The sequence below is a fragment of the Brassica rapa genome, chromosome A01, assembly GCF_000309985.2.
Source record: "Brassica rapa cultivar Chiifu-401-42 chromosome A01, CAAS_Brap_v3.01, whole genome shotgun sequence".
NCBI lineage: Eukaryota > Viridiplantae > Streptophyta > Magnoliopsida > Brassicales > Brassicaceae > Brassica > Brassica rapa.
Genome location: NC_024795.2, coordinates 5,632,490 through 5,657,819, shown reverse-complemented (window position 1 = coordinate 5,657,819; position 25,330 = coordinate 5,632,490). Strand labels below are relative to the sequence as shown.

At 35.7% G+C, this 25,330-nt stretch overlaps 7 protein-coding genes across 11 annotated transcripts; 4 read left to right on the top strand and 3 right to left on the bottom strand.

Moving 5' to 3' along the window:
* The first annotated feature begins 178 nt into the window (after nt 1–178).
* LOC103857589 (ras-related protein RABF2b) lies at nt 179–1,891 on the top strand. The gene is made up of 7 exons (XM_009134803.3): nt 179–411; nt 576–653; nt 736–903; nt 992–1,040; nt 1,128–1,201; nt 1,407–1,500; nt 1,600–1,891. The coding sequence occupies exons 1-7, from the start codon at nt 373–375 to the stop codon at nt 1,698–1,700; spliced, it is 603 nt and encodes a 200-aa protein (XP_009133051.2). The 5' UTR covers nt 179–372; the 3' UTR covers nt 1,701–1,891.
* A 1,173-nt stretch (nt 1,892–3,064) lies between these two features.
* On the top strand, nt 3,065–6,010 carry LOC103857601 (heat stress transcription factor A-4a). Of its 3 annotated transcripts, XM_033273878.1 has the most exons (3): nt 3,123–3,434; nt 3,512–4,624; nt 4,714–6,010. In XM_033273878.1, the coding sequence occupies exons 2-3, from the start codon at nt 4,424–4,426 to the stop codon at nt 5,020–5,022; spliced, it is 510 nt and encodes a 169-aa protein (XP_033129769.1). In that variant the 5' UTR covers nt 3,123–3,434; nt 3,512–4,423; the 3' UTR covers nt 5,023–6,010. The 3 variants fall into 3 exon arrangements, with proteins under 3 accessions (XP_033129779.1, XP_033129769.1, XP_033129772.1); XM_033273888.1 differs by lacking the exon at nt 3,512–4,624 and having other exon boundaries at nt 3,065–3,434; nt 4,714–5,996; XM_033273881.1 differs by lacking the exon at nt 4,714–6,010 and having other exon boundaries at nt 3,198–3,434; nt 3,512–3,846.
* Nucleotides 6,011–8,516: 2,506 nt separating this feature from the next.
* Nucleotides 8,517–9,400, top strand: LOC103857559. The gene is made up of 2 exons (XM_009134768.3): nt 8,517–8,721; nt 8,841–9,400. Exons 1-2 carry the CDS (start codon nt 8,575–8,577, stop codon nt 9,225–9,227), a joined length of 534 nt encoding a protein of 177 aa, XP_009133016.1. The 5' UTR covers nt 8,517–8,574; the 3' UTR covers nt 9,228–9,400.
* A 1,641-nt stretch (nt 9,401–11,041) lies between these two features.
* On the bottom strand, nt 11,042–13,077 carry LOC103857548. Its single transcript, XM_009134757.3, has 3 exons — nt 12,816–13,077; nt 11,835–12,706; nt 11,042–11,605 (listed from the first exon to the last, which is right to left on the bottom strand). The coding sequence occupies exons 2-3, from the start codon at nt 11,970–11,972 to the stop codon at nt 11,240–11,242; spliced, it is 504 nt and encodes a 167-aa protein (XP_009133005.1). The 5' UTR covers nt 11,973–12,706; nt 12,816–13,077; the 3' UTR covers nt 11,042–11,239.
* A 1,997-nt stretch (nt 13,078–15,074) lies between these two features.
* LOC103857530 (heat stress transcription factor A-4a) lies at nt 15,075–15,916 on the top strand. The gene is made up of 2 exons (XM_009134740.3): nt 15,075–15,371; nt 15,451–15,916. The coding sequence occupies exons 1-2, from the start codon at nt 15,186–15,188 to the stop codon at nt 15,760–15,762; spliced, it is 498 nt and encodes a 165-aa protein (XP_009132988.2). The 5' UTR covers nt 15,075–15,185; the 3' UTR covers nt 15,763–15,916.
* Nucleotides 15,917–16,826: 910 nt separating this feature from the next.
* Nucleotides 16,827–21,136, bottom strand: LOC103857520 (multiple RNA-binding domain-containing protein 1). Of its 2 annotated transcripts, XM_033273129.1 has the most exons (16): nt 20,879–21,136; nt 20,668–20,775; nt 20,451–20,565; nt 19,943–20,371; nt 19,713–19,912; nt 19,505–19,636; nt 19,341–19,430; nt 19,127–19,244; nt 18,705–19,025; nt 18,560–18,624; nt 18,282–18,435; nt 17,973–18,077; nt 17,774–17,875; nt 17,514–17,681; nt 17,234–17,368; nt 16,827–17,149 (listed from the first exon to the last, which is right to left on the bottom strand). In XM_033273129.1, coding segments are annotated over exons 1-16 (2,352 nt in total). In that variant the 5' UTR covers nt 20,881–21,136; the 3' UTR covers nt 16,827–17,041. The 2 variants fall into 2 exon arrangements, with proteins under 2 accessions (XP_033129020.1, XP_009132976.1); XM_009134728.3 differs by having other exon boundaries at nt 19,713–20,371.
* A 467-nt stretch (nt 21,137–21,603) lies between these two features.
* Nucleotides 21,604–25,046, bottom strand: LOC103857507 (cyclin-T1-4). 2 transcript variants are annotated; one of them, XM_009134710.3, is made up of 7 exons: nt 24,879–25,046; nt 24,322–24,606; nt 23,919–24,000; nt 23,408–23,542; nt 22,993–23,168; nt 22,751–22,902; nt 21,604–22,635 (listed from the first exon to the last, which is right to left on the bottom strand). In XM_009134710.3, exons 2-7 carry the CDS (start codon nt 24,546–24,548, stop codon nt 21,800–21,802), a joined length of 1,608 nt encoding a protein of 535 aa, XP_009132958.1. In that variant the 5' UTR covers nt 24,549–24,606; nt 24,879–25,046; the 3' UTR covers nt 21,604–21,799. The 2 variants fall into 2 exon arrangements, with proteins under 2 accessions (XP_009132958.1, XP_009132966.1); XM_009134718.3 differs by having other exon boundaries at nt 24,322–24,572; nt 24,879–25,044.
* Nucleotides 25,047–25,330: the final 284 nt, after the last annotated feature.

Sequence of the window (25,330 nt, the reverse complement as noted above, 5' to 3'; positions counted from 1 at the left end):
TCTTTTTTAGTATCATTTTTAAGAGAGAAACTCAAAAGTTGCTATTATTGACAATTGCCTATAATAATAATATAGATTAACATAAACACAAAAAATGTAATTAAATGCTTAAATAAATGGTATAATAACTCTTGTTATTATTCGTGTGATATCTGACTTGCCGTGTAAATATTTGTTTCCTTTAATTTCGTGTGATTTAAAATACTGCATTTATTTATCTTCTGGAGAGAGAGAGAAGTGGTTGTTGTTGCCGACGCGTCTGTGTTCTCTCTATCCTTGCAATTTGGTCTGTCTTTTGATCTTCAATCTCGTTCTCATCCACGAGCTGAAGATTTCTCGAGCTACGACGAGACTGTGATCGGATAGATAATCATGGCTACCTCCGGAAACAAGACCATTAACGCCAAACTGGTCCGTCTTTTGTTTCACTCACTCATGCAAAAGCTCCATTCTTTTTTTGTGATTTCAATTTAGCCCCCTTTTGATTTCTTTCTCCGATGATCCGAGCCCTTGAGAATTTTGATCTGATTGTTAAAGTTTTTGATTTGGTTCTGTAATTTGGTTTAAGCTTTCAGGTGTTACTTGGAGATGTTGGCGCTGGGAAATCCAGTCTTGTCTTACGCTTTGTTAAAGATCAGTTTGTTGAGTTCCAGGTTTGTCTTCTTACTTGTTGTTTTTTCACATTCTGTTGTGTTCTTCTTCTTGACTCTGATAAATCTTTTTTTTTTGTTATAGGAATCAACCATAGGTGCAGCCTTTTTCTCGCAAACGTTAGCTGTTAACGATGCGACTGTTAAGTTTGAGATATGGGATACAGCAGGCCAGGAACGTTACCATAGTCTTGCTCCAATGTACTACAGGGGTGCTGCTGCTGCTATCATTGTCTTTGACGTTACTAATCAAGTTACCAACTCTTGATTACCTGTTTTAAAAAAGTGTATTGATCATTGGATGCGCTTTCTTCTAAGTTCTTTTTTTGCTAACTTCTCAGGCTTCGTTTGAGAGGGCAAAGAAATGGGTTCAGGAACTGCAGGCACAAGGTATTGTCTCTAGCTATAATAAGTTATGGTTAGAATATTTTTTTTTATGATTTCCACTTACTATTTATGTGTGTTTTGTGTGAGTAGGTAACACTAATATGGTCATGGCCCTTGCTGGAAACAAATCTGATTTATTAGATGCAAAGAAGGTTACTGCAGAGGTAAGCAATTTCTCTGTCCTAACTTCTCATTGTGATGTTTGGATATTGCTTTCAAGTTTAGAGTTGAGATGAGTGTGTGTGTGTAATAGCTTAATAGCTGATCCATCATGTGAGAAATCGTGTTCAGCTGTATTTAGTGTCATTACTGTCTTGGCTTCTGAATTTTGCTGCTAATGTGAGAAAACGTTAATGGTGTTTCTTGTAGGAGGCGCAAACATATGCTCAGGAGAACGGTCTTTTCTTCATGGAAACTTCAGCCAAAACCGCTGCTAATGTCAAAGAGATATTCTATGAAATTGGTGAGATATTGTAAACACTCTAGATTCAAATTCACACTGTTTTTTTTTCTTGCTTCTATTACTAAATGCTGTTATACCTTTCTCTTTTGACCGGGACAGCAAGAAGGTTACCGAGAGTACAACCAACAGAAAATCCAACAGGAATGGTTCTACCAGATAGGGCCATGGATAGGGCAGTGAGTTCATCTTGTTGTGCTTAGTTATATGTAATGGAATACATGCACTTCCCTTAAAGGGGACCTTCTGGTCAGTCAATATTGAGTTATGGACTTCTGTGTTTTGCATATCTTTGCTTTGTTTTGCTTGTGTGAACATTCAATTTACCAATTAAAAAGGGTTGTACATGAAGATATCTCATATTGAGAGATATGATGTCTACCTCATATTGGAACTATGTATCCAGTTGTCAAACACCAAGCATTTTCAAGTTTTAGGAACTCTAGAATTTTTTTCCCTTTATTGGAGCTTCCTGATTGATCGATCACAAGTTCGTGGAACTCTTTTTTTCTTGAATGAATGTTAATTTATATATTCAAATAGAAAAAACTTCCAGATGATGACTTGTGCTTTCAAGTCTGCAACTTGTGCTTTCAAGTTTAAAGAATCGTAAATATATCAAAGAATAAAAAGAATGAGGCTTGCAGATGTATTCATCTGTAACATCCCGTCTCCAGTTGTGAGCTGGTCTTTCAACGATAGCCAGGTGATGAATGAGAACTTTGGGGTTGAGTGAGTGAACCAACCTGCTCTGCTCCCGTTGCAATGTGGCTTATTCTCACGAACTTGAAGCAAGGTCTTTTTTGAAGAGAAATGTGGCTTATAATTTTCAGTAATTTAATTTTTATTATTTAAATTTATATATATAAATAGATTTCATAGCTGGGAAAGATTATTTATTATTGGGCAATTGTCAATAATAGCATCTTTTGAAGTTTATGTCTCAAAAATAGCAATAGAAGAAGAAAGTCACAAAAATGACATTCATTAAAGGATAATATATCCCTAATATCATCGGTTTAAAATTAAATAAACAAACAAAAATAAATAAAAATAAATAAATAAATAAAAATAAATAAATAAAAAAAGAAATTTTTTTTTATAGTTTTAGATTATATGTTTTCAGATTCGATTTTTTTTTAATTATTTTTCTGAAACTTTTTTTTTTTGAATTTTTTTTTATAATTTAAAAATACTTTTTGAAACTGTTTTTAAAATTTTTTATTTTTTATTTTAGTATTTATTTTTATAAAATTTTAAACCCTAATTTTAAAATCCCACCCCTTAACTCTAAACCCTAAGGTTTGGATTAATTAACCCAAGAGGTATAAGTGTATATTTACCTCTTTAATGAAACCTATTTTTGTGACTTCGAGTGTTGAGTGCTATTTTGGGAACAAAAACTTGGTTTAGTGCTATTCTAGTCTTTTTCTCTTTATTATTTGTTTAGTAATTTAAATACATATAAAGAAAATAAAAAGAGTTGACATAAAAAAGAATATGAAAAGTTATTTTACATTTTTATATATAAACCTAGTCTAAGAAAACAAATGCAAAAGCCCACTAAAACTAGGTGGAACCTATATAAGAGATATGTATTGATATGAGCGTTGGTTTCGAGATCTTTGATTATTTACATTTTGGAGGATTTTAGGGTTTTTTTTTTTTTTTTGGTAAAATGTTAAAATATTATACCAATTTTTCGTTTTTGAAAGACATTAGGATTTGAAGCGTGTTTAGGGGTGGAGGGGATGCTGCAGTTCCACGTCGCAATATATGAGATTGTGGATGATCCTTCATTGGATTCAACAATCTCATGGAGCAAAAGCAACAAGAGTTTTATCATCTGGAATCCTAAAGAGCTATTCACGAAAAAGATTCTTAAGAGATTCTTTTGCTGCAATCTGTCACAGTTTATCACCGAACTTGACACATACGTAAGTTTTATTTTGTGGATATGTAACATGAATTTTCAGTTTTGAATCTGAATTTCTCTTGTTTGGTGGGTACGTAGGGTTTTGTAAGAATTGAGGGGTCCGATGAGCAATTGGAATTCGGACATAAGCAGTACTTTGTGAGAGGTAAACCTGAGCTTTTGAAGAAGATGCGTCTCCAAGCTGCGATGAATAGGATGAAGAAAAGTGCCAAGAAAGCCAAAGCTAGAGCTGAAGCAGAGAAAAACGGCTCTATGACTGTGAGACGTGAGCCTCGGATTATAATAGATGCCGACGAAGTAAGGATGAGGTACAAGCAAATATTTGAATCATCATCATCAACGATTGCTAAAACGCCACTAGAGAATCGCTTCCGACATCTACGAATTTGATCACTTGTTCCAGTTGCTCCCTAGACTTTGCTAAAATAATTAGACTTTGCTAAAATAATTGAGGCTTTCCAGTAAAACAATGCATGTTTTGCTTAACCTTTATTTGACCTTCTATTGCTATTCTGTATCAAACCTTGTCAAGTTACTTTGTGTAATATTTAAATGGTTGCTTTCCTCTTTATAAAATTGTGATGAATGTCTTTTGCTGACAACAACACAAAATTCTTGTGAATGCCAAGGAAACATAATATACTCCACAATATATAGTTTACTTTTCAACTAGCCGCCTAGTTGGCCGAGTAGGTGGCAATTGCCACGGACAGGCACCGCCGAGCGTTTAACCACCGCAAATCCGGTCACAGCGGCCGCGTTTTAGAACAGGGATTAATAACCACACACAAAGGTAAGTTAAATTAACGAATTAATCCAAGCAGAATGAGAGCCCAATGAGCATAAGAAAATGAATGCAAAAACCCAAAAATAGCCCAAAGAAATAAGATATACTGTATATGGTCCCACACGCTTTTCTTGATAATTAGGGTTGGTGTCGATATCTTGGATTATTTTTTCACGTTCGTTTGTTCTAGGGTTTGAAGAGCTATGGCGTGGATGTCGCTGTCTCAGTTTTACACAGGTATATACAAGGTGGTGGATGATCCATCACTGGATTCAATAATCTCATGGAGCGAAAGCAACAAGAGTTTTGTCATCTGGGATCCTAAAGAGCTTGTCGAGAAAAAGATTCTTAGGAGATTCTTTCGCAACAAGTTGTCACATTTTATCAAAGATCTTAAATCCCATGTATGTTTTATTTTATAATATGGTATCACCCGATTTTTTTTTTGGAATCTTTGCGGGTTTTAAAATCTGAGCTTCTTGCTGGTTGGTAGGGATTTGTAAGAATTAAGGGGTCTGATGAGCACTTGGAATTTGGACATGAGCAATACTTTGTGAGAGGTAAACCTGAGCTTATGATTAAGCTGCGTCGCAAAGTTGCCTGGGGTAGGGTGAAGAAAGATCTCAAGGCAGCCAAAGCTAGAGCTAAAGCAGAAGCAGAGAAGAAGGGCTGTGTGGGAGATCAACCTTCTTATAGGAAGATGTGTCTCGAAGATGCACGTATTAGGTTCGACCAAATTATGGGGCATTCAACCAAAGCTAAAACGCCACTGGAGAACAGCTTCCGACATCTACAAATTTGATCACTGCACATGTAGCACTTGTTCTTGTTTCAGTTGCTTTCTTGCATCAAGGCTTTATTAAAATAATAATATTAGAAAAGGATACATGTATTTCTTCTTGACCTATATTTGATGCTATTCTGTAAAATAATCATCAAACATCAAGATTTAAATGGTAGCTTCATCTCTTATGAGTTGCGATGAATGTCCCCTCAACATCTCTTACTAACAACAACCAAAAGTCTTGTGAATGCCAAGGAAAAACTGTGGCTGCAACCCCTACAAGAATGTCTTCTATTAGTAGGCGTAGCCTTACAAATAGCATCTTCGCAGCCTTCTCAACTGTGTGTTTTTCTGTGTTCTTTATCCACTGTGATCCACGTCTCTACACCTGAGAAACCAGGCTAACCCAGCTAACTTGTGATGCATGGTTTCTGGTCACATTCTGAAACTCTCCATGTAGTCTGCATTCCTCTCTTTTGTCAAGAGCTTTCTTGATCATTCCGGTATTTTAGTTGACCCTGCTTAAGCTGGTTTAGATCATTACTAAACCAAATAATAATCGAAACAAATTTTACTCACAAGAAAACGAATTGGGGGCTAGTATGTTATAAGATTAGTGTTTTCTTCTACCATGTTAGGGTTTGAGATAGGCGTCACATCTGTTCTTTTGGTGTGTAGTAGAGATGGTTCACGAATATCCAAAGGGATTGTGTTCGTTTTACAGCGATATATACGAGGTGGTGGATGATCCTTGTTGGATTCAATAATCTCATGGAGCAAAAGCAACAATGGTTTCGTCATCTGGAATCCTCAAGAGCTAATCGAAAGAAAGTTTGTTTCGAGATTCTTTTGCCGAGAGTTGTCACAGTTTATCTCCGATGTTGAACTTTTTATAAGTTTTTTTCTTGTTACACAAGGTTGTCCTGCCTTTTGCTGTTTCGAGATTCTTTTGCCTTTTGTAAATCATTAATCCTTTTGGTATGAAACCAATTGGCCGCGTGCTCTTGTTGAGTTGATAATCTATAGCAGATGGTTTCACGGTCAAACTCCTCATGGTTTCAAAGATATCCTTCTTTGAATGCACCTATGTCGGATGGTGAAGAATCTGGCTGATCCAGTGAGCTTTAGTGCATGGTATCAACTCTCCAAATGGTATTAGATGTAATGAATGTCTCCTTGTTTTAACACGTGAGTTTAATTTACACACTCATTAAGCAAATAATTACTTTCCTTGAATAGAACCAGCTCGGATGCAGTGTAGGTCGCCTGAATTGTAAATGGTATATCTTGTATATAATTAATCCTTTTGGTAGGAAACCAATTCGCCGCGTGCTCTTGTTGAGCTGAGAATCTATAGCAGATGGTTTCACGGTCAAACTTCTCATGGTTTCAAATATATCCTTCTTTGAATGCACCTATGTCGGATGGTGAAGAATCTGGCTGATCCAGTGAGCTTTAGTGCATGGTATCAACTCTCCAAATGGTATTAGATGTAATGAATGTCTCCTTGTTTTAACACGTGAGTTTAATTTACACACTCATTAAGCAAATAATTACTTTCCTTGAATATAACCAGCTCAGATGCAGTGTAGGTCGCCTGAATTGTAAATGGTATATCTTGTAAATCATTAATCTTTTTGGTAGGAAACCAATTCGCCGCGTGCTCTTGTTAAGTTGAGAATCTATAGCAGATGGTTTCACGGTCAAACTCCTCATGGTTTCAAAGATATCCTTCTTTGAATGCACCTATGTCGGATGGTGAAGAATCTGGCTGATCCAGAGAGGTTTAGTGCATGGTATCAACTCTCCAAGTGGTATTAGATGTAATGAATGATCTCCTGGTTTCCACACGTGAGTTTGAGTTACACACTCCTTAAGCAAATAATTATTTTCCTTATATAGAACCAGCTCGAATACAGTGTAGGTCGCCTGACTTGTAAATGGTATATCTCGTAAACCATTACTCCTTTTGGTATGAAACCAATTCGCCGCGTGCTCTGGTTGAGTTGAGAATTTATAGCAAGTTTTTTTCACGGTCAAAATCCTCATGGTTGCAAAGATATCCTTCTTTGAATGCACCCATGACGGATGGTGAAGAATCTGGCTGATCCAATGAGGTTTAATGCATGGTATCAACTCTCTAAGTGGTCTTAGATGTAATGAAGTAAAAAAAGCCAATAAAGAAAAAAATCTATTCCTAGTTTTCACACGTGAGTTTTAGGTACACACTCCTTGAAGAAATAATTACTTTCCTTAAATTGAACCAGCTCGTATATAGTGCAGTTCGTCTGACTTGTAAATGGTATATCTCGTAAACCATTTTTCCTTTCTGTATGAAATCAATTCGCCGCGTGCTCTGGTTGAGTTGATAATCTATTATAGCAAGTGATTTCACGGTCAAACTCCTCATGGTTGCAAAGATATTCTTATTTGAATGCACCTATGGCGGATGGTGAAGAATCTGGCTGATCTAGTGAGGTTTAGTGAATGGTATCAACTATACCGACATGAATGTAATTTTTGTTGGAAGAAATAGAACATGAAACATGTGTTCATGAAAAGTACATATCACAAAAAATTTGTTAGTATGGAAAACAAACCTTCTCATCTTGTAAAAGAAGATTAAAAGTTTAAAACTAATGATTTCATTTTTTCATTCTGGATTTTGGCTATCCAAACACGTAAAACTCTTCCTACTATTTTTTGTTTGACAATGTTTCATTTGAATATTTTCTAAAAGTTTGTAATCAGGTAATGGCACATAACTTTTTTCTTTCCATTTTATTAGATTGGTAAAATTTTACTTTGAGAAAGGCTTGGACATAAACTATTTATAGACTTCAAAAATCTATTTGAATAGTCACATCTTTTCAATCTAAAACATGTTCTTTTTGAAATGATACTAAGATGAAAAGTCACAACTTTTCATTTTTAATAGTCACAAGTTTTAAAATGAAAACATAACCATTCAATAAGTGGAATTTACTACTTTTGGAATTAATATGGACTGTTTTTTTTTTTTGAAATGATACTTATGTGAAAGGTCACAATTTTTTCATACTAAATAGTCAAAACTTTTAAAATGAACACATAACCTTTCAATTTAAGTGGAATTCATAACTTTTGAAATTAATTAAAATTGTTTTCTTTGAAATGATACTTATATGAAAAGTCAACTAGTCACAACTTTTAAAATGAACAAAAAAACTTAATTTAAGTGAAATTCACAATCTTAATTAGTTGAAATTGTTTTTTTTTTAATGATAATTATATGAAAAGTCAAAAAAATTCATATTAAATAGTCACAACTTCTAAAATGAACACATAATCTTTAAACTTAAGTGAAATTCACAATCTTTGGAATTAATTAGGATTGTTATTATTAGTAGATATATATATATATATATATATGTATGCATTTTATGCAATAAAGAAACATAGTGGAGTGGATCCCCAAGTTCACTAGAGCCCAATAGTAGCCCACTACGAAACTTACGGTGTGTATAAATAAAGGAGTTTTAGGGTTTATTTGCAAGAAAGAAAATTAACCTGAAAATTCGGCGATAAAGTATGTCGCAAAGTTCTTCCTTGAAATCTGATGCAGCCTCTGCATTTACCATTCTTCCAGAGTTCGCAGCGGCCAAGGCGGCGACCATGGAGTTAAACCAGAGCTTTAAGACAAAACTTGTGTCTTTTAGATCATTCATACGTAAAACCGTAAGCATTTTCTGTATATTAAGATTCTTCTTTTTTTTTTTCTTATGTTGGATTGTTAGATCTGAGTTGGGTTTTACCTGAAATTGTTATATTGGTGTGTCTCATATTTTTTATTGCAGACCACCTCCAAAGATGAGGTCAGAGCTTCCATAAGGTGCATTGGCAGATGCATTGACAATATGGAGATCAGTTTGAACGATTACGAAGTGATTGTCGAGGATAAGGTGGATCGACCCGAGGTTAGCTCCTCTGAAGATTTGAGCCACGACCAACTGAGGTCAAATGCCACGCTACTCTTGAAGTATTTCAAGAACCGCACTCTCGAGTACTTTTTTGCCGCTTTCTTCCCTCCTGATATTACACATGTTGACGATGCTATGGCCCAGTTTGGTCTCATCAGGTCTCATCTCGAAAATTGTGAGTCTCTCATTTACAAGGTTATGATGGAAGCTTATGACTGCATAGCAAGTTCTGAAGATGAAGACTCTGGGTATATATTTTTCTAGCTTACCTCATGTTGGATCCGATCGATTAGCTTATTTTATTTTAACTTTGATGTGGATTTGTGTTAGTTTGACACTCCTAATGATGTGCCACGTTTTTATGTTACTATGTCTCACTCTCAAACTAATGGATCTATGTTATTTTTAATGTCTTATGTGTTAAGTGCTTTCTCTTAGCTAGTACCCAGCAGAGTCATTTCAAATGACGATGATCTTTCTTAACTTCATTCATACATTAGTATGCACACACAAGGCTTAAAAACTTAGTAACCACACAGAGGTTCTCCAAGAGAACAGTACGTCTAAACTTATTTGTATGAAATACCCGTCTAACATGTCCTAATTCCAATGTCAGAATAAAAAATCTCTGTATTTAACACATTTATCTATCATTAAAAAAAAAAAAACAGGTAGAAGCCAGTACAGAGCAAAATTTCAACCATGGAGAATCACAGCGGACAGACTTATCACACCACCATGGTTCAACACAAAACTTTTAACAGAGGGATGTGGCTGGCTATTCAGCTGTTCTCCTTCTCTTTCGAGTTTCGTTTTCCTCATACTTAGCAGCAGACCGACGCCTCTTCTCTTCCATGCTATGATTGCTTAAACACCTCTGAGGATGGAGATGGGGATGAGGATGAAGATGAGGATAACCAAGAGGAAAAGAAAAATGAGGAAGATGAGCAAGCATGAAGAAGAAAGAGTGAATATTCGTAGCTGTTTGTTATGTTAGACTGTAGTAGCTGTCTGTTGTGTTTGTGTTGTTTGTTATGTTGAGACTGTTGTTTCAATCATACTTATCTTGTGGATTTTATATGAATCGTGTTAACTAACTACCTGATAGGCATAGCCTATGGATTTTATATACTCTTTAGTGAACCTTTATTTAATTAGCTTAGCTCCTGGATTTACTCGACTCGTATTTAATATGTTAAGCATAATCATGACATGTGTGTCTGGGAATAGCAATGAAATTTTTATTAAATAGTAATCATTGTTCTTATTATAATGTGCCTTTTGAGGTTTGTCTCATAATTGGAAGCATGTGGATTAAAAAATCACTGAATCCCAATTTGGTAACAGAGTATATAGAAACAATTTATTGTCACAATGTGATATTTGACATAAATTGGATTCTTGGAAGCATATGCCCTTGTGGGGTTTCTATGTCTTGTTATTCCCAACAAAGTTAGAATTTTCTTTTTAAAATCAGATTCAATAAAGAAACAAAATAATTTAATTATATTTATCATGTCATTGAACAGTGACAATTCATTTGTTTTATTACAAGAAAATTATTTATAACTCAATCATTAGTATCTTTTTTAGAACTCTTAAACACTGGTTAGGCTACAAGGGTCGAAATGATAGAGCTATTATTTCAGAGATGAGTGTCCTGGAGATATTCTTATATCAAAGAGGAGTGATGTATGGCGCCGGGGAAAGAAAGAGCATTCATTTGGATAACAGAGAATGATGCAAAACTGGGATACAAAACCTTGCTGGTGAGAAGTTTCAAGTAAAGCTCAGTCAGCTATTTTGGAGATGGTGGCGCTCTGAAACAGAAAAGGAAGAGCGCATTTTTGGGGACAATGATTACAAAGAGTTGTTTTGTCTTGTGCACCACTTTTGACTCATTAAAAGAGATGATTTGCTTGGAATCAGTTCATCTTTCAGTTGGAGAACGTTAAGGTTTGGAGTTAAGACTATGTGTGCTGTCAATGGGGGTTTATTGTTTTTCTTACTCTTCTTCTAGAGTGTGTGTGTTTGATTGTAAATATTGTAGGAAGGAAGTTAAGAAAGACTCATTTGGATGACTGGAAAGAAAAACACTTAACACATAAGACATATAACACAGATCCATTAGTTTGAGAGTGAGACATAGTAACATAAAAACGTGGCACATCATTAGGAGTGTGACAAACTAACACAAATCCACATCAAAGTTAAATAAAATAAGCCAATCGATCCATCACTTAGGTAAGTACATCCATCCACAGCATAAATGATAACTATTCATCTTCAGAACTTGTTTTGCAGGCATAAGCTTCCATCATGACACGGTCAATGAGAGACTCAAAGTTTTCGAGATGAGACCTGATGAAATCACACTTGGGCACAGCATCGATATGCAGATCCAGAGGATCAGGGAAGAAAGCGTCATAGAAGTAGCGGAGGGTACGTTTCTTGAAATACTTCAAAAGGAGCTTTGCATTTGACCGGAGCTGATCGTTGGTCAAATCTTCAGAAAAGTTGACCACAGGTCGATCCACTTTACCATCGATCACTACAGCATGCTCAGTAAAAGATTCCTCAAAACTGTCAATGCATCTGCCAATGCACCTTATGGAAGCTCTGAGCTCATCTTTGGAGGTGGTCTGCAATAAAAAAAAAATATGAGACCAAAAAACAAAATAGGAAACAACTGAGATTCTCAGGTGGGGCCCTTAAATCAAAAAAAAAAAAAAACAAATCCAAAAAAAGTCACAGACAAAAATAATGTAAGCACAAACGATATGAGCGATAACAACAAAAAAAAGTCAGACAAAACGATATAAGCGCGATCTAGGCCAAAAACATAGCTTAGAACTCCCGATAGAAACTTACAGTTTTGCGGTTGAAATGTCTCAATTCCTGGAGTTTGGTGTCAAAACTATGGGCTAACTGTATGGTTGAATGCTTCAGAGCTGAATACTCACAGAAAATAGTGAAGGGCGATTTTTCGGGAGAAGCATAGTCCGACATTTCCACTTTGATCTGCGTAATTTTCTGAGAAACCCTATAAACCTTTTTCGTATTTTTATTGGTGGGTTGCTATTGGGCTTTACCTTTATTATTTGTTTATAGGGTATTCGGTGCCCAGTCCACAATTTTAAATGTATAAAATGTAACCACCACGGAAAGTAATAACCGACTTAATCATTCATTAGTGTCTTCTTAAAAACTGGTGTTATGCTACATGTAGGGCCCTAGCTATTGGAACCATGTGCAGAGTCTGATGATCCTGAATTTCTTCAATGAGAAAGTTGTTACATCTTCAATAATGAGAAAGTTATTAACTTTACCTGGCGATGATGTGGAATACTGTCACACAAACTTGTGAGAATCAGGAAGCTCAAATGGAAAAAAAAACATTCTAGAGTTCCTAAAACTTGAAAATACTTGGTGTTTTGACAATTGGATACATAGTTCCAATATGCGGTAGACATCATATTTCAATATGAAATATCTTCATGTACAACCCTTTTTAATTGGTAAATCAAATGTCCACACAAGCAAAACAAAGCAAAGATATTCAAAACACACAAGTCCATAACTCAATATTGACTGACCAGAAGGTCCCCTTTAAGGGAAGTGCATGTATTCCATTACATATAACTAAGCACAACAAGATGAACTCGCTCCCCTATCCATGGCCCTATCTGGTAGAACCATTCCTGTTGGATTTTCTGTTGGTTGTACTCTTGGTAACCTTCTTGCTGTCCCAGTCAAAAGAGAAAAAGGTATAACACCATTTAGTATTAGAAGCATTAAAAAAAAACTGTTTGAATTTGAATCTTAAAGTGTAACGATAGGTCGATAGCTCACCAATTTCATAGAATATCTCCTTGACATTAGCTGCGGTTTTTGCTGAAGTTTCCATGAAGAAAAGACTGTTCTCCTGAGCATATGTTTGCGCCTCCTACAAGAAAGTATATTCTTTGAAAGTATGAGAACATTGACAAATATGAAAAAGCATAGATTTTTGTTTTCATGACAAAGTTAAGAATTTTGTAAAAGTAAGTTTAACATATAAATTTCGTGATAAATATGAAAAAGCATAGATTTTTGTACAATTTTGACAAAACAACTCAAAACATAGTTCTCTAATGTCTTAATAAAATATTATTTAAGAGTGCAATAATTAAATATATCAATTCAATAAATTTTGTAATTTAAAGACAAAACAATAACACAAATTTTTTTGAAACATTTATTTAACCTATCGATTTCTTTTCATGAGAATCCAATTAAAGAAGATAAAAAAAACAATTAGATTTATTTAATTACCATTTTATTCAATTTTGATTAATTTCAAATTGTAATAATGTATCTTTTTGAAGTTACAAAAAAAATAATATTTTTTCTTTATTACACTAGCATTATATATAGATTCCATATACACAAATAATATAATATAACAACATAAGCTTGCTTTCTCCGATTCATATGAAAACTTTTTAAGTTATCCACCAAAGCAAATTAATTAAATCAATCAAATTGTTAGAATACAAAAAATTAATATATAATTTTATTATAAATTAAATTATTTTAAAAGTGTATTTTCATTAAAAACAAAATAATAAATAAGTAAAACTGATTTGATGGTAATTTTTATGACATATATATATTATGTGAAAGAAATATAAGCTTAATATGAAAAAAATCTTAAATACAAAAAACTCTAAAATTAACAAAATAAAAATAAAAATTAGACAATATTAATAAAGTATTTAAGCGGTAATTAGACAAATTTGATTTTTTCCATCCAAAAGTTTATTATTAATTAGCATCAGTTATTTCAAGATGTTTAAGAAATGATGGATTTAAATGATATATGAACTATGAATAGTAGTACTTTGTAAAGCTGACTTAGGTAACACATCTGCACATCATTTCCAGTTCTTTTTGATGCCTAAATTCAATTTCTTCAGAGCAGTTATTCCACAAAGAGATCGTATGAGATATTGTTTTGATATTCAGATTTGTTTCTTGACTGTTAAGAAGATTGATAACTGTAAAAATGTCTCATTCGAATATTATATGTCTATAACTGAATCCCCAACATGAGACAACTTTGTTTAAAAAGTAAATAATTTTATTTTTTTATATTATATAATAAATATATATTATTTACTGATAATAAAAATATAGTTATTCATCTATCACAAATATCTATGCAAATATGTGAATCAAGTACAACAATCAAATAACATAATGATTTCCACAAATAAAATTTATAAAATATATTTATGTTATGTATTCTTATTTTATATTATTTAAATAATGTAATACAATATTATACATTATTTTTTTTAGAATTGAGAAATACATATCTATATCAGTTAGACAAATTAAACGATAATTAGACAAATTTGATTTTTTTTGCCAGCCAAAAGTTTATTATTAATTAGCATCAGTTTTTTCAAGATGTTTAAGAAAGGATGGACAAATTAATAGGATTGACATAAATGATATATGAACTATGAATAGTACTTTGTAAAGCTAACTTAGATAACACATCTGCACATCAATTTTCAGTCTTTTTTATGCCTAAATTCTATTTTTTCTGAGCAGTTATTCCACAAAGAGATCGTATGAGATAATGTTTTGAATATAGATCGTATGAGATAATGTTTTGATATTCAGATTTGTTTCTTGACTGTTAAAAGATTGTTAACTTAAAATGTCTCATTCGAATATGATATGTCTATAACCGAATCCCCAATATGAGATAAGTTTGTTTTGAAAGTAAATAATTTTATTTTTCTTATATTATATAATAAATATATATTATTTACTGATAATAAAAATACAGTTATTCATCTATTACAAATAACTATGCAAATATGTGAATCATGTAGAACAATCAAACAACATAATGATTTCTACAAAGAAAATTTATAAAATATATTTATGTTATGTAGTCTTATTTTATATTTTTTAAATAATGTAATACAATATTATATATTATTTTTTAGAATTAAAAAATACATATAATTTCTTATCTGCGTAGCACGGTTAAAAATCTAGTAATTCGTAAAAGCCCAATATAAGGAAACAAATGTAAAAGCTCATTAAAAGGCCCAAAGGCATAAGATGGTTCACACGCTTGCGTCTTCTCGATAATCTAGGGTTGGTATCCAGATCTGGGATTGTGTTTTCATCGGGTGTTTAGGGCTTGAAGCTATTGCGGGGATGAAGCAGTTCCACGTCGCAATATATGAGATTGTGGATGATCCTTCACTGGATTCAACAATCTCATGGAGCAAAAACAACAAGAGTTTTGTCATCTGGAATCCTAATGAGCTATTCACCAAAAAGATTCTTAAGAGATTCTTTTGCTGCAATCTGTCACAGTTTCTCACCGAACTTGACACATACGTAAGTTTTCTCCTTTTTTTTTTTTTTTTTTTTTTTGGAATTTTGCAGTTTTGAATCTGAGTTTCTTGTTGGTTGGTAGGGATTTGTAAGAATTAAGGGATCTGAGCACTTGGAATTCGGACATAAGCAGTACTTTGTGAGAGGTAAACCTGAGCTTTTGAAGAAGATGCGTCTCGAAGCTGCGATGAATAGGATGAAGAAAAGTGCCCAGAGAGCCAAAGCTAGAGCCGAAGCAGAGAAGAACGGCTCTGTGACTGTGAGACGTGAACCTCGGATTATAATAAATGCCGACGAAGCAAGGATGAGGTACAAGCAAATATTTGAATCATCATCATCATCAACGATTGCTAAAACGCCACTAGAGAATCGCTTCCGACATCTACGAATTTGATCACTTGTTCCAGTAATAATTGGGGTTTTCCAGTAAGACAATGCATGTTTTGCTTAACCTTTATATTTTAATCTATTGCTATTTTGTATCAAACCTTGTCCCGAATATTACTTTGTGTAATATTTAAATGGTAGCTTTCTCACTGGCTGAAACATCCACAAGAATGCTTCTGTTATTAGCCTACAAATGTTGTCTTTGTAGTCTTATTAAAGCCTCTCTCTTACACCTGAGATCATAACTTTACTGGTCACTTGAGAACAACCGCATTCTGAAGCTCTCCCTATAGTTTGCATTCCTCTCTTTTTGTTCTTCTTGATTGCAACCAATCCTAAATGGAAGCTAGATAATCTTCTCATATACCTTGCCTTTAAGCCTCATTACTATCTGTCTGCTAAACATTCTTCTCATTTGGCTCTTGTAGAGATTTTGATTTCCCAATCTTCATGTTTATGTGTACACTTTTTTTATGTTTGGCGGCCTGACAAACAATTTGTAAGAAACAAATGATTAGACGAGTCTTTGGTTTAATAAAGATGATAAGTTATATGCTAGAAAACAAACAAACAAATTATTCGATACTTTGTGATTAAAATCCATCGAGTTTGCCACATTCTCTATTTCAATACAACTGAAAGCTTTATCGTTCAAACACTTGTTATGATTGTTTCCCACTTTCTTGCTGTTGCCGATGGGTGATTGATGCCCTGCCGCTAAATTCTTGTGCACATGCTGAGATACCACTCAATTGGCGGCCACAGTGAACAAGTTACCACTACGTTTCCTTCACTTCCTTCAAGATTTACAACTCTCACCGATAATTTTCACAGATGAGACATTGTACGGGTGCACAAGTAAACTGATCTAAAAACCTAAACCGAATCCGACATCTAAATACCTCATATTGGAACTATGTATCTAAACACCAAGTAGTTTCAAGTAGTATATTCATAGCCACTTGTCTGTATTCTCCTAAATGGAAGCTAGAGATTGTTTGTACTTTAGCAGCGTCAGCTATAAAGGTTTTTCATCCGAAAATTCAACTGAACCGATTTTGTAAGTTTTAATTGATATAAAAAGTAAAATTTTATAGATAACTGGAAAAGGTTTCTACAAATTCTATAGAAATCTCTGTATTTAGCACATTTATCTATTCGTAAAAAAAAATTTAAAACAAGTAGAAGCCAGTACAGAGCAAAATTTCAACCATGGGAACCACAGTGGACAGACTTATCACACCAACATGGTTCAACACGAAACTTTTTAACAGAGGTGTGTGTGGCTATTCAGCTGTTCTCCTTCTCTTTGGAGTGTCGTTTTCTTGATACTTGGCAGCAGAACGACGCCTCTTCTCTTCCATGCTATTGTCGTCTTTCGCCCACTCGATCACCTGCAATGACAGTAAATAAATAGTCGCGAACGCATACAAACGAAGAGGCTTGAGAGAGAGATAAGAGTGTAACATAAGTCTTACCAAATGGCGTCCGTAGAAATGGGTGCTCGACAATGCTTTTTTGGCGTTTGAAGCTTCTTGCTTTGTCATGAACTCAACAAAAGCATAACCTGCGTACTGTCCTATATTCCTCTTTGGAAGCCTGAGACCCTTGATCTGCATCAACAAATAGAAACATGAATGAATCCAAAAACAACAACTAATTAACACACAGGCTAATGTTCCATCCCCTTGTAGCTGTTGTAGCGATCTTCAACCGAAACACACATAAGACCAAAAACTTAAGCTATTGCACTGTTACCTGTCCAAATGGACTGAAAAGCTGTCTTAGTTCCTTCTCGGTTGTCTCAAAAGCTACATTTTTCACATGTAGCTTTGTTGAAATTTTGTCTGAGCCTTTGGCAACCGTGTCCCTACGCTTGTGTTCAGTGAACCTCAACTTCAAAGCATGCCCATCAAGAGAAGTTCCCTGAAAATTCAAACAGAAAAAATGTCACTTCCCAACGTCGATTCGAATCCAATCAAGTTTTAAGTTTCAAAGAGGCTTGACTTATTATATACCTGTAGATCTCTAAAGACACTGGTCGCTGTCTCAACAGAGTCGAATTCGAGAAAACCATAACCGCTTGAAACATTCTTCCCATTCTTTACATGCTTCATTATCTGCTCATATGATGGATTCATAAAGAAATATTTAAAACAGACTCAATAGTTAAATGCATACCATTCAAGTGACATCACCAATGAACAAGAAACTTACCTTCACACTCAGTATCTTTCCCTGCTTCACCAGGTCTTTCAAATGCTTCATCAAACTCTCATCAGTCGTCTTGAAGCTCAGATTCGTAACATGAAGGACATTTGACTGGAATACAATGCAACGAGCAAAAAGTTACAAACAGACTAATTCACAAAAGAGATTATGCAGTATCTAACCTGAGACTCGTAATACTAAAGACAAGACTCAAACCAACTTTACAGTCAACCAAGCTAATCAAAAGATTTTTTTCAACACGCATTGCGGAGCATATGATATGATAACGTCCACAGCAATCATAACTGGACATACCTCAGTTACATCAGGATCAAGGTTAACCTCCTGTTCCAAGTTGACTCTTCTCACATCATTTACTCCAGCATCACTCTTCTCTTCTTTGTTCTCAGGAACTGTTTTTGGCTCAAGAATATCTGCAGGAGCCCACTCGAGATACAGGGGAGCATCTCTGCAGCAACAACAAGAAATTTGATGGGCAGTTTTGTTTAAATTTATCTCAAATAAGCACTTCAGGGAAAGAATGAGGATTACAAATATTTAGACTGAAACAGTTATCACTTTACTAAGCTTACTTGTAACGCTTGTATGCCATCTTCTTAATAGCTGAACGTGCATCAGCAGGTTCAAGGAAAACAACCTGGAGGTCATGTAAGAAAGGGTTAGAGAACAAGCAACTTTATTGGTTGTAGAACACACAGAAAGAAATAAAAAACGTACCATGGCCATCGTCTTTGTCGGAGGGAGAATAATTTTTTCAATTCCAAATTTTCCAAACATTTGTGCCAGTTCCTTTTCAGTGGAAGCAAATGGCAAATTCTTAACCAATAGAATGTGTTTGCTTCGGTTCTTCTCATCACCTTTCCCTGTAGCGAACTCTTCCAAAGAAGCAACATTTACTCCAGCCTTAGCAAGGGCTTCTTTGGTCTCCGCAATCACTTTTGTTTCCGCCAGAGCAAGGCGTACGGCGGGATCATCAGATTCACGGTCAAGCAGCTCGCTCTTGCTTACACCATACACCCTGACTGTGTTTTCAAGAATCTACAACATAAAAAGGGAAAAAAAATATATCACGCGAAGCAAAAAAAAACAGATTAAAATAAACATTAATGGATGCATTTTTTGAAACAAGAAAAACGTACGGTGTCTTGTCGCATGAACAAACTATTCCAAGCCTTTGTGTTTCCCCCGGCTTCAGACGCCTTTCTTGCTTCTTCCTTCTTTTGCTTGAATGTTTTAGACAGATTAGAAGTCTCATCCCTGTTGAGAAAAGCCATCGTAATTGGTAAACAACTAATGAAATTTCTCCATAAAAAACTTTTAAGACCGAAACTTAGAAAGGGAAAGGACACTGACACTTGTTTATCAAACGTTACACGAGGCTTGGATGGTAAAACATGAAGCAACCGCCCCTGGAAAAAATCGTTATCTAATACCTCCATTGCCCTGCATCACAATCCAAAATTATTCAAAACCACCCAAAAAAAAAACATAAGGCTAAATGTTAGCATGTATAATACCTTGCAGCATGTTCCGGAACCTGGTAGAGGATGTAGGCAACTCCTTTGGACCTTTTAGTCTCCCTGTCAAGAACAAGATGGACCTCTGATATCTCACCGAATGGGCTAAAATGTTCCATAAGATCTTCTTCCCTGTTGCATGATATTATTGACAGCAATCAGAGGTGTAAAAGATGAACAACAGAAGATGAATAAGACAATTCATTACGTTGCAGTGTAAGGCAGGTTCCGGACGAAAAGGCGACCAGTCTGGAGAACATCATCACTGTCAGCTTTTGAAGCCATCTTGCCATCATCTTCTTCTCCCACCTCCATGGCATCTTCATCAACTTCACCAGCTTCATCATCATCGCCATCAACGGGAGAAATACGAGTATCAGCGTCAGCTTCACCATCATCATCATCATCATCATCATCAGCTTCATCTTCATCTTCATCTTCATCTTCATCACTACCAGATTCACTATCACTGTCCGAATCCGAGAGGTTTTTCTTGACCCTGCTCTTGAAGTACTCCAAATCATCAACATCATCAGTAGGAGCAACAACGTTCCTCTTTTTACTCTTTTCAGTATCCGATGACTTCTCAGCAGCACCACTGGAAACAACAACTGGCTCATCAGCTTTCTTCACCAACGCCTCCTTCTCTTTCTTAACGGATGGAGCAACCGACGTGTCATTTGACCATATCTTCGACTTGCCCCTCAGCATAACGTCGAGAAACTCCTCGCGCATAGGATCATCAACCTCTTGTTCCTTCTTGCTCTTTTTGTTCTTTTCACTATTCTCTTTGAGTTTCTCTTCTTTCTTGAGCGAATGACGACTCCAAGGACGGGGAGCGTTCTCGTCTCCCACTTTACGAGCAGTCTATTAAGTTAAAAGGAAGAATTGAAGACTAGTCTACAGAGGTGAAAACAAGAGTCTCTCAAGTTTTTTAAGTGCAAACCTCGACAGAGATACGGAAAGTATCAAGGTAAGAGTTGTTGAAGTACTTGATAGCTTCTTGAGCGTCTTGTTCACTACGAAACCCAATAAAAGCCATTTGTCTACTTGTACCTTCCCTGCAAATCAAATAAATAAAATATTCAAATTAAAACGAGAAAAGACACAAACTTAGTTGTGAAATCAAGGACTATGAATATAGAAGTAGTAGTAGTTAGTACCTGGAACGCAATAACTTAGCGTCTGTGATTTCTCCTTTCTTTGAAAAAACATCTCGAAGACGAGCCTCTGCCACTTCTTTGGGCAGATTCTTCACACAGATCCTCGACCTGGAATTTACAAAAGCCAGACAAAAGAAGATGAGTTTAAGTTGTTTCTGCGAAACCTCAGTAGAAAGAAGGAACAGTTTTTTTCCGGGAACACAAGACTTACATCGTTTGGTTTTGCAACAGAAGAGCTGGTTATGAGAACTGTAGACTCCGAAGGGAACTCGAAGCTAGGGTTTCAAAGAGACGAAGACAAGACTTTTAATCTTTTTTGCAAATGTTTCTGGAAGACTCTAGTGTCGGAACAATAAACTCAGCCGCCGGGACGAGGGAGAGATGAAGGAAGAATAAGAGGGACAGCGAGAGGGTTTTTAGGTCTTTTGCTGTTCCTGCTTTAGGTCGGCTTCTACATGTTATTTAGAACCGAGCCGGTCCTGTCCAAATAACCATATATAGTTGTATTTTTTAATACTGAATAAACCAAACCGAATCCCAATTATACAGCCAAGAACTTGTAACCGAAACTAAAATGAGGCTTTTTTTCTTTGTTCGTCACTCATACATAAGTCTTTCTCAACAGATCTGTTCTTGATTTGATTAATCAATTTCCTCTTAATTTAAAAGCTAGTCAGCCTGAATTTTTGGCTAACCGGTTTGGTCACCACGATAACCGATATATGAAAAATTAACAATGACCAACTGACAAATGGAACAAAGGTTAGACCATTGTACCGAAGTTCTAACAAAAAATACAGCATTGACAAATCATTTGACAAGTCTCTAAATATATCGGTAAAAAATCTCCAGGTCTTCTCTTCTCTTATATAATACAAATGGAATGCAAATAACGATCAAAACTGTAGAGTTCCTAGCCTATAAGGAGGTTTCTGATGGCTGATGTAAAGCTGATTTAGTTTCTCAACTGTTGGTTTATGTTGTAGTACAAGTACCAAAGAATAAAGGGAGAATATAAATCCAACATTATAAATACACTCAGCTCGTTCTACACCATGGCTGGGAATCAAAAGTTTGCCAATTGTCTCTTAGAGACCCATATGAGAGAATGTTCAAAAACAAGCAGATCACTTTACCTCTCTTGGGAGTGTCTTCTTGCCTCCCTGTCACCATGACTATTATGACTACTTTCTCCTCGGCTTGTCTTTTGACCTCCGTCAGCATCCTCACTGTTGTCTATGTGTTGCTTCTTTCCTTCTCCCAACTGTTTTTCACAAGGGCTTTCCATTTTTCTCTTCCGACTAGGCATTGTTGACGAAACATCATCAACCATTTCACCTTCCTCGCTGTTGCCCACCAAGTTGTTTCCATCAAGAATCTCGCCGTGCTCTGTACCCATCTTCTTCTCGTTACCTTTGGCATCTTCAACAGCTATTTCCACATCTTCCAGTTCTCTTTCTATCAAATCATCCTCATCTATCACATCCTTTTTCTTCGTCTTCTCACCTTGGGACTTCTTAGCCTCTAGTTTAGCCTTCACCTTATCTCTGAGATATTTTATATCTTTCGGCGATTGACTCACCGGGGCATCACCTGACTTAACAACAACACTTCTAGATTTATCAAGAGGGACGCTATCATCTGGAAGATTTGCATCTATTCTCTCTGTTTTGTCCTTTCCAGGTGCCTCAACTTTCGTTCTAGACTGATCCGCTTGATGAGTTTCAGCATGCTCGGTAATGACACTACCTGCCTCACCACTCCCATTATCATTGCTCTGGTTTTGTGTAGCCTTTGACGAGCCCCAGGGGTTGTCAGAATTCGAATGTTCATGAGCTGGACGGGCTAATATTGGCCTAGAACCAACTTGTTGAGACGATCCTCCACCTACACTACTTTCGACTTCGCTTACTTGAGATGCAGGAACACTGTTTTGCTCATAGAGCTCAAGCATTTGGTTGCTCACATCTGAAGCGTACAAAAAGCAGTAGCTGTTAGCATCATATCCAGAAAAAAAAAGCACGCAAGCCAAACAGATATGGTGGAAAAAAATCTCACAAAATTCCTTTATAAAGACTCTTACCCTCCAGTATTCGAGGTGTGACATCAAATTCTTGCCACCAAACCTTATCTCCATCCGATGGTAATTTCACTTTAAGGAACTTAGCAGCAAGAAAAATTGCACCAGCCGCAATGTGGTGAGGCTTAAATTGCAGGCAGAGTGACGTCCGCAGACTGCAAGCATCTTTTCATTGTATGAAGACGAAAAATACAAGGCACATAGATGTAACTGAATCTTTTGAAGGAAACAGACTTTTAACGTACCCATCGTTAACAAAATTCCATGCAACTTGGGCCAGAGCATTCTGTGCGACCTTGAATTTCTTTATGGCTTCTACAAGAGGTTTATAAGGATGATTTACATTGAAGTCAAACCCCAGTGTAGAAAGTACAATCTTTTCTCCGATTAGTATAAGCTCTTTCTGTTGCTCATACACTTCCTGCAATAGTCGAATAAGTTCGTTCAGCACACAGAAGAGAACTACTCGATACAGTGACCAACACCGATCTTAGTAACAGAGTAGGAATGTACATAAACAACGAACAAGCACAATCTGGAGGTGTAAGTACAAAACTAATGTCATAGGAAATAGAAGATACGGGGCAAAACAAGCACATTCACTTTGAGCTAGCTAAACATCAAGCAACGGAGTAGAGAAGGTCTAAATAGAATTGGGACCTTTTGCTTGATTTTCTGTGCAGTAACAGGATCCTTCTTGTGTATTATCTCATAGGAGACAACAATAACATCTTTTAACGGCCTTGGAGTTTCTTCAACTTTTCCAGCAAGGAACATGCATACTGTAGCAATCATCTGAATGTGGAGGAAGGAAAACAAGGGGAAAAGGGATCAGCATTAGTGTTAATACATAATACTGTTCTGCTCTAGAAAGATACATCAGTAAAAAGAAAAATATGCAATGATCCCAACTCCCAAGTAGACAAAAAGAAGGCTCTTAAATAATACGCATCATGACAGATATCTTTGCAGCAAATCAGTATAAATTCACCAAGTGCGTCAGCTAGTTTGTTCTCTATGTATAAAAAGGTAATTAGCAGATATGGAGACGAAGAATATTAACTGGCACCAATTAGCCATTTCAACCTCTAAATTCACGCAAACAAGAGTAGGCCCATATCTCAAAAGCATTCAACTAGGTAACGTGCAAGCAAAAAGAATATATACTCACCCGTCTGTCATTCCTCGCATGTGACTGGCGAATGAAGAATCGATGGCAGAATATTATTGATGTAGCTATCGTAATCTGAGGACTGTTAAGAGAAAACTATATCAGTCGGATTCACAGAGTGAAAGCTAACAGTGCTGATGAAACTATACATGGAGAACGATTAACATTACGTGTATTGTACAGCAATATAAACTAAGTTTTGCAGAGAGCCATTAAAGGACTGTTGAAATATATCACACAAGGAGAACGCACCAATTTCACCTTTACTAAAACTCTAATTATATTATTCATGTCCTAAAAAGACCTCTACCAAACCAAATTCTATAAGATCCTACAAAACCTTATATGTAAAGGAATCACTACAATCTGAAAGCAAAGTAGAAGTAATGAAGGTTAGACTTACACTTTCAATTTCATGCCCAAGTCCTGCAGAAACGTACAGTAAGACTTGCGGAGGTATGTTTCCTTCTTCAAGTCAATCTTATCCAACCTCGACGGCGAGTTTTCTTCTATCTCTTTCCTTGCAAAATACCAGCGGGAAACCTCTTCCTGGCTCTCATTAGGATTCCTGGAATGTGATGAAACGCCACTCTCGTTGTATGAACATTCCCCACCCAATACTCCAGCCATTGCTATCTTCCTCAAAACTCAATCCTAGCGAAACCCAATTGTAATTGCTATTTAATCTCTGCGTCAAAGAGTTGTAATTGAATAAGAAAGGTAAGCTCTTTAACGAATTGAAGTAACAGTTGTTGAGAGATTCAATCAATTCGCAATGCAAATTTCAATTCTTCACAGAGAGATCCGAACAAAAACCCAAATTTACGAAACTATTTGGAGAAAAATTAACTGGAAAACGTAAAACCAGATCCGAGAGATGCAGACGATCGTAAGAAATTCGCAAAAAGAGAACGAAAAACCTAATCGAGGAAGATGAAATTGGATTCGATGATTACGTACCAGGTTAATCGATTCTTCGATCGGGTAGAACAGCTGCGTTCGTCGAGCTCTAACCCTAGAGAGAACGAGAGAATAAGGAGGAAAGGGCAAAAAGGAAGAAGAGGATTTTCAACAAATATCTCCCCCCCGACATACAAGTGATTTTGTTTGGTTAAAACTTAAAAAAACATTTGGGGGAAAAGTCAAACCTTTTGATAAATTAAAGGACGAAAAAGGAAATGATAGTAAGTGGAAATTAAGATTTTACCATTTTTGTTCTTTTTTAAAATTGGAAACGTGACCATTTGCGTTGACCTACTTTGGTTGATTAATTATCTGAAAATATTCAATCAGATAAACCAATGTATAGGCAATGAAATATCTGTGGGATCCTTCAATTAATCAAATCCAGAAATTACAAAATCATAGCAAGGCTATAGCTAGACTATTTTTGGAACTTGACAATGACTTGT